This window comes from Lipotes vexillifer, unplaced genomic scaffold (genome assembly GCF_000442215.2).
Source record: "Lipotes vexillifer unplaced genomic scaffold, Lipotes_vexillifer_v1.1 scaffold23, whole genome shotgun sequence".
Classification (NCBI taxonomy): Eukaryota; Metazoa; Chordata; class Mammalia; order Artiodactyla; family Lipotidae; genus Lipotes; species Lipotes vexillifer.
This window is the reverse complement of record NW_006796283.1, coordinates 3,505,727-3,513,615: the sequence shown is the minus strand read 5'-3', so window position 1 is coordinate 3,513,615 and position 7,889 is coordinate 3,505,727. Positions and strand designations below refer to the sequence as shown.

The 7,889-nt window shown below is 62.6% G+C and overlaps 1 protein-coding gene across 1 annotated transcript in view; it reads left to right on the top strand.

The window, feature by feature from the left end:
• CBFA2T3 (CBFA2/RUNX1 partner transcriptional co-repressor 3) overlaps positions 1-5,039 on the top strand; it is a 19,340-nt gene extending 14,301 nt beyond the window's left edge. Inside the window, exons 7-11 of the mRNA XM_007468443.1 lie at positions 1,677-1,762; positions 2,352-2,550; positions 2,998-3,066; positions 3,334-3,524; positions 4,740-5,039. Coding sequence (XP_007468505.1) covers positions 1,677-1,762; positions 2,352-2,550; positions 2,998-3,066; positions 3,334-3,524; positions 4,740-5,039 — 845 coding nt within the window. The remainder of the gene's footprint in view (positions 1-1,676; positions 1,763-2,351; positions 2,551-2,997; positions 3,067-3,333; positions 3,525-4,739) is intronic.
• The last annotated feature ends 2,850 nt before the right edge of the window (positions 5,040-7,889 follow it).

Here is a 7,889-nt window from a genome sequence, read left to right as displayed (position 1 = left end):
CCCGCCCAGCGTTTTGGTGCGGGAAACCTGGAAACAGATGCCCCTGAGACAGAGGCCCAGGGCACCGATGGTGGGCCCAGAGGAAGGGTCAGCAGAGGCCTTGCCCCTGCCTCCTCCCCCCGGAAGCTTCCAGGGCCCGGGCCCAGGCCCAGGCAGCAGGTGACAGCGTCTGGCTCCCTGCAGCCGGGTCAGGCAGGTGCTAATTCCCACCCGCTTCTGCTAAAGCAAAAATAAACGCCAGCTGTCAGGCAGATCTCAGCCACTATTTTGGTTGGGGCGTTGGTGCCGGCCCCAGCTCCGTGGGCAGCAGGGCAGGGTGGCGTACAGCGGACTGTGGCTACACTTCTGCTGCAGTCTGGGTAGGCATTTCAGGTTTGGGGGTTAAAAAAGGCCTAAGTAGACCCCAGCCCAGGAAGCATGGGCCCTGCTGGGTCACAGTGGGGTGAGCATATTTGGTATTTCAAAAAGTGTAGGAGGAGCTGCTGTGAGGAAGCCAGACACTGCCCCGCTGGCGTGAATTTCTCAGCTCTCAGTTGTTTGTTTTGTTTCTGATTACGGGGTGTGGGCACCCCATTGTTTCAGTCTCTGGAGCTATACCAGCCAGCTGCTAAGAGCACAGCCCCAGCTCCAGCCGACCTTGCTTTACTTTGGTCATCATGTCCCTGTAACCAGCCTCAGTTTCCTCATCTATAGAATGGAAATAACGGCAGAACCCCTCCCCCACACACACGGTTGGAGGTTGAAGCAGGGATGAACCCGTAAAGCCCTTAGCACAGAGCCCTGCTCCACACCCAGGGCCCTCCCCTCCATCTCGTCTCCCGGGAGTCTTATCACACCTCCGGGAGGCAGGCAGGGTGGGGAAACTGAGGCCACAGGCAAGACAAAGGGCCCAGGTCCCATGGGGAATGAGTGTCAGGGCTCTGGCTTTTCCCGACCCCACTGTTTCCCAGGAGACCACACTTAGACCTGCTCACCTGAGACCCAGCAGATAAGCCGGATCACCCCTCTTACCAGGCTGGAGCTCGGCCCAGGGGACACAGAGGTGAACAGGCCACACTGGCCCTGCCCTGGGGACTGACACAGTCTGTTGGCAGGACTGAGAATAAGCAAAGAAGCACCTATAATTACTACACAACCAGAGATAACATGGGGCTCAAGGAAGCCTGAGAGCCCAAGGCTGCTGAGGAGGAAGGGGCCTGTGACCTGTGCTTTGAAGGACGCATAGGAGTCTGGCTGGCTCAGGGGAAGCAGTAAAGTATGGGTGAAGCCAGGCAGCCACAGGAGGCCCTGAGCAGTGGGGAAGCCCCTTGACTGACGTCTGAGGCCACTATGCCAGCAGCAGGGGGCAGAAGGAGTGAGAGTGGCTGGATTTGGAGGTGGGGGAGGGGTGGCCAAAGCGCGGGATGGGGACAGGGGTCTCTTCCTCCGAAGCACGAGTAGAGGCCAGGCCTGTTCCTGAGCGCCCCCCCCCCACCCCGCCCAGGGCAGTGGGCAGACGGTCAGTGCCCAGGGTTCTCTTCCTCACCTCTCCACGGGAGGGCACAGTCCGTGGGCGGGGCCTGCGGCAGGGGCGTGTGGGGGCGGGGCCCGCGGCACGGGCGTGAGCAGAGGCGGGGCTTGAGCGGGGGCGAGGCTTGGGAGCGGGGGCGGGGCCTGAGCATCAGCCTCCTCCGCAGCCGTGCACGGGTCCCGGCCTGAGGAAGTGATTGACCACAGGCTCACGGAGCGCGAGTGGTCGGAGGAGTGGAAGCACCTCAACAACGTGAGTGTCCGGGCTCGGGCCACGGGGCGTCGCAGCAACTCGCAGGCGCTCTGCCCAACCTGCGGGCGCTGCGGGGGCAGGGCTCGTGTGCGCCCCCTTGGCCCTGCGCCCGCCTGTCTAGGCTCGCCCGTGCGCTCCTGGCCGGCCCCTCAGCACCCTCCCTTCTGGGGCCCCGCGGACCGTCTCCCGGGGAAAGGTCCCCTGGCCACGGGGGTGGGGCCCCTTTAACACCATTTTCAGGGTCATCCCTGCCCCGCGTCCTTTTGGGGAGGGGAGCCCAAGAGAAGGGTGGTCCCCAGAGCGGCGCTGGCCCGTCTGCTTCGCGGGGCAGGCCGCACCTCGAGGGCTGCAGGGAGAGCCCCAGCCCTGGGTCTGGACAAGCCTCCCCGCCGGTGTGGTGACCCGGGCGCCCGCCCAGCCCCGCCCAGCTGCTCCGGTGTCTTTCTGGGCAGTGGAGGTGGGTTTTCAGGCTGCAGCCTTGAGCCCCCTTGGGCAGGCCTGGCGGGCGGGCTGGCCGGGCCCGGAGTGTGGGGCAGTGTCCCGGCTGTCCTCGTCATCGAGTGGCTCACCCGGCCCCGCGTGCCCGCAGCTCCTGACCTGCATCATGGACATGGCCGAGAAGACGCGACGGTCGCTCACCGTGCTGCGCCGCTGCCAGGAGGCCGACCGCGAGGAGCTCAACCACTGGATCCGGCGCCACAGTGACGCCGCCCAGGACAGCAAGAAGGGCCCCGCGCCCGCCGCCCGGCCCCTCGGCAGCTCCGCGGGCTCTGAGGGCTCTCAGCTAGGTGTGCTCTGTGGGCGCGCGCGGGGCACCGGGGCCGTGGCCATCACCCGCCACGGCAGCGCCCTCACACGGCCCTGCAGTGAAATAGCACCCAACACCGTGTAACCTGGAAAAGAGGGGCCCGCCTGCTGCACAGACAGTGCCTGACCCGCTGGGAGGCCCAGCTCTCGGCTCCGATAGGCCAGGGGCCCGGCGCTGGGAGGCCCCTGCATGATGGCGTGGAGACACAGAGGGGCCAGGCTCGGCCCAGCTCCCAGCCGAATCCAAAGCCCATCGGCTCCCCAGGGTCTTCCTTCCTGACATCACCCTGCTCCCCCCGCCCAGCAACTGATAACAGGGTTTCCACCATGGGTACCTTGGGGCCCCAAGATCACACTCACACCCTGCCCCCATGGCCCAGTCGGGTGGGCCCCGTCCTGTGTGTGATGCCGGCCTTCCTGTGTTTCAGATGTCCACCGGGAGTCCGTGCCTCGGACCCTGTCCAGCTACGTGCCCGAGGAGATCTGGAGAAAGGCTGGTGAGTGGGGGTAGCCCGGGGCCCCAGACCCTCTCGCCCTCCCCGTCTGTGTCTGTGTGGGGGTCCCTGCGGGCGCGCCCGGGCCTGCTGACTCAGAATGTGGGCGTGGGCCCAGTCCCCGCCCTCCAGGGGACGGCCCTCTACCCTACAGTAGAGGGCTGGCTTTGCAGGTTTCCCCCCGCGACTATTCGCGCCCCCAGGGCTGTGGACAGGGGAGACCCGTCCGGGCTGGTCCAGGTGCCGACCAGCCAGGGGCGTCCTTTGCAGAGGAAGCAGTGAACGAGGTGAAGCGGCAGGCGATGTCAGAGCTGCAGAAAGCCGTGTCTGACGCTGAGCGCAAGGCCCACGAGCTCATCAGCATGGAGCGAGCCAAGATGGAGCGGGCCCTGGCCGAGGCGCGGCGGCAGGCCTCCGAGGACGCCCTCACCGTGGTCAACCAGCAGGAGGACTCCAGCGAGGTAGGGCCGCCTGGCTTCCCTGCCGCCCCCACACACCCAGTCCGGGGCCAGAACCCCACTCTACCGCCTTCCAGTCACGTGCTTCCCAGCCACGTGACCTTGGGCAGCCCCGGGGCCCCTTGACCCCACACGGCCTGGTGAGGCAGGTCCTGTGGGTGTCCCCATTGTACAGAGGTGGAGACTGAGGGCTCCAGAGGGTAGATGGCTCACCCCAGGTCACTCCCTAGGAGGTGGTGGGGCCGTTATTTGAACCCAGGCTGGCAGACACCAAGGCCCCCTCTAAGCTGTGAGAGCAGAGGCAAGCAGTGGGGCGTGAGAGTCACCGTGCTGGTACCTGCGTGTCCACTGCATTCTCTCCTTGTCTGAGAAGGGCTTGGACGGCAGAGAGGTCAGGAGGAGGGAGAGGCTCTCTCCAGGGGTCCTGGGACTGTTCTCGGGGAGGGCACTTCTCCAAAGCCCCCTGGATTCGTCTGTGCTGAGCTGGCCCCGAGGGGGCAAGGGGAGCAGGGATACAGAAGGACAGCCTGTGGCGCTTCAGGCCGTGGATGTGCGTAGGGAGGACGGGTCAGGGAAGGGAAGCCCTGGGGGAATGAGCCGGCAGGAATCTGGGGAGCAGCAAGGGTGGGGCGGGGGGCATGCCTGCAGGGCGTGGCCAGCAGGGGGCTTTGGGGACTACATGGGCGCTTGGGCCTTTCTCCCAGGGCGGTTTGGCTTCCCTGTCCCACAGCCTGGGCTGCTGCCTCCGGCCTTTCGCTGGAATCCCTGCCCACCTTCTGCTCATGTGGGCAGCTGGGGTCGTCGCTTGTTACAGAAAAAAGGATCAGAGGCCCAGTGGTAGGGGAAGGACGGGACCTCGGCAGCTGTGGCTGCACAGCCCACCTCTTTACTCTGCCAGGGCTGCCACATTCTGGTATCGGAGCCCTGGCAAGGCCAGGAGGGCTTCCTGGAAGAGAGGGAGGGGGCTGTGGCCCACCGTGAACCTGTCTGGGGTGGGCTGGAGTTGTGGGAGCCCGTCCCCCCAAAACGGCCCAGCTGAGGGGCCGTGTCTGCAGAGCGTCATCGCAAGCTGGGGCTTTTCTCTTGTTGCTCGGTGATGTCGTGTCTGGGTCTGAGCAGGTGTGTTTGGAGTGTGTGCTTCCCTGCAGCCAGGAAGGGTACTCTGGGGACCTGGGGGGCCGGCCCGGGCCACCTCTGACCGTGCCCCCTCACATCCAGAGCTGCTGGAACTGCGGGCGCAAGGCGAGCGAGACGTGCAGCGGCTGCAACGCGGCCCGCTACTGCGGCTCCTTCTGCCAGCACAAGGACTGGGAGAAGCACCACCACGTGTGCGGCCAGAGCCTGCAGGGCCCCTCGGCCGCGGCGGTCGAGCCAGTGCCCGGACAGCCCGACGCCACCCCAGGCTTGGGCCCCTGCCTGCCCCCAGCCGCCGCCAGCCCCAGCGAGGCGGGCTCCACGGGGCCCTCCCGCCCCGGCTCCCCCGGCCCGCCCGGCCCGCCGGATGCCGCTCCCCGCTGACCCTCCCGGACCCGGTGCCCATCGACCCACCCGGCCCCGCCCGGCCCGCTAGACGCGCGCCCAGACCTGGGAGCCGACCTGGGAGTCACTGCTGCTACCGCTTCTCTCCAAGAGAAAACACAGAACCAACGAGACTGCATCAATGCAACTGCCTCAGCTACCTGCCCGTCCCGCCTCAGCCTCTCGTGCATCCTCGGAAACCACCCAACGAGCTTTTAGGCAGCCGGACGGACGCCGGCTCGTCCACACCCGCCTCTCCCTCTTTCTCTCTTCCTCTCTCGCATTTTTCTCTCTCTATGACTTTCACACACTTTCTCTTCAATGAAAAAGTCTAATTGTTCGGTGGCTTATATTTTCATTGAAGAATTTTGGGGGGCTGTGTGGCAGAAGAGCTACTCAGAAATGGACAAAGAAAACTGTGGGGTTTGTATCCCCCCTTCCTGATTCAAAAGGGAAAAAGAAAACTGTTCTTTTGTAGCCGGAGATCTGAGCCGCTGTGTCACTGAAACCACCCCCCTGGGGGTGTGTGGCCAGTGCAGTGAGGACGGTTAGAAAGATGTCAATTTCAGACTCAAAAAGTAATTTTTGGTTTCAGGGTTTTTTTTTTTTTCCTTTAATGTCAAACTGTTTGGCTTTAAGTAGAAATCCAAAAAGTTTTTTAAAAAAAAGGTAAAGGAAGCATACCTGTAAACTACCTTGCCAGCTAGCCAGCCAAGGACGCCGGACACACCTCTGCTCCAAAGGAAATCCAAAAAGCAAACACAAGAAGTCAAACTCCAAAATTTTTTTGTCACTGCCAAAGTATTTATTTCACTGTTTTACTCTACGCCTGGGCTTGTTCAGATGTCGGTCTTTTGCTTTGATTCTGTTCGGGGGGGTTGGGATGTTGGGGTTTGAAGTGTTTTGTCCAACAAGAAGCGACTTCTTTCTTTTCAACTCGACAGCAGCACCTCCGCCGGGGCCGGGTGGGGTGGGCAGCTCGGCCCTCGGCACCCACGCGTGTGTGCCCGTCTGCGTGTGCACCCGGGGCACGCCCAGCGTGCGTCTGCACACGTGCAGGGAGGGTACCTCGTCTGTCCTCACTCCATCTGTGAATTCCCATCACATTTCATTCTTTCCATTTGTGAAAAAGAAGTGCTCACGTGTCCTTCCCAGAGAGAACATAATTCTGAGACGAAACTGTGACAATCTTTTGGGTTGATTCTTGACTGCGTTTCAAAGCGCGAGGAGACGGCAACTGCGCCTTCAACTGTTGCTTCTCGTTGTCACCCTCTACCTCTGCTGCCCGCTCCGAGAAGCCTCCCGCCCACCTCGTCTTTCCGTCCCAGCCCCTGTGTCTCCTGCAGCTCCACACTTTTGCAGAAAAAGGAAAAAAACGACAAAGAAAAGCAATCCGCCCTCCCCGCACCTTCTGGAGACTTGATCAGCTGTATATAACCCTGCATTTTTGTCCAGCTGTTCCTCAGGGGATGTTCTCTCCGAAATCCCCCCGCCAAGCCTAGCCCTGTCCCCCCACCCCGCTCAACTCCCCCAGCGATCTCAAGGAGGAAATAAAGGAATAAGGAAATTCTGATCTGTACCCTGTGGGAGAACAAACAGCAAACACGGTCTCCGATACTGTGTTTTCTTGCATGGCTGTAAGGAGTTCCCTGGACTGGAGTGCAATAGTGACCAGCTACTGAAACCGGGTGCCCAGGGGCCCCACCGAGAGGCAAGAAGTCGATAGTCTGCGATAATGTGAATGTATATAGTCCTTGCAGAGGTCCAAATGATGATATTCATGATGATGATAATAAAGAAGAGATGTTTGCCAAATAAAAAAAAAAATTAAGAGAAACCATGGAAGTATGTAAAGTTCAGGAACTAGGTTTTCAAAGAAAGCCGAACTGCGGTCCTACGGGGAGCAGTGGGTTTGTTGATCGCTGTTACTTTTCAGAGTTGTAAGAACTCACCCTTTGAGTATTGGCAGGAAGGATTCCATCGGTACACAGACCAGGTGCCCTCCGAACCCCACCTGGCAGGAGCCCTAACTCTGACCATCGAGCTAGACCTATCTCACTCTCCAGAAAGCTCCCGGGCCGCCTGGGGCTGCAGGGCCGCCCGCCTCTCAGAGGCTCGCGTCTGTGGGTTTCAGAAGACCAGGGGCCAGGTGGGATTCGGCTCTCGTGAGGCAGCGGGCGCCCACCCGTCTCGTTTCCAGTCTGCTTTCTCTCTCGCGGGACTTGAACCTGTCAGAGGGCGGTTGTGCACGTGCTGTGACGTAGCCCCGCCCCTCCCCTCGGACTCCGTTCCCAAGAGGTTGTGCCGGTGGAGGGTGGCGCCCTGGGCGCGCTGGGGTGTGGGTGTGGAGGTCTGAGGCCCTGATGTCAGGGCTGCGGGGTGAGTCCTGGCTGGGAGGAGCCCCTCACTGGCAGCCCCACGGGTGTGCTTTGCCGGCCTCTGTTCCTCTACCCCTCGCAGGGTCCCCTTTGATTTCAGGCAGGCGCGCCAGGGCTGGCCAGCTGGTGGCATCAGGCCAGACCAGCCTGCAGGGCTGGGCCACAGGCTGAGGGTCCGAGGTGGGGACGGCCCCTCCCACCCCAGCTGTTGGGAAGAGGTCGCCTCAAGCCAGCTAGGAAAGGCCACCTTCCCTGTGTGGGCCCCATACCTGTATCTCATATACCAAGACCTGCCTCTGGCCAGGGCTGCAGAAGCCGGGCACGAGGGGCCGGCCAGAGGCCGACAGACGTAGCCCCTGCCAGCAGAGAGCGTCCGCAGGGCCAGAGGGTGGCAGCCGGGTGGGCGGGGCGGCTGGCAGCGAGGAGGCTGAGGCCCAGAGGGGGCGGGAGGGGTGTCCCCGGGGGCGCCGTG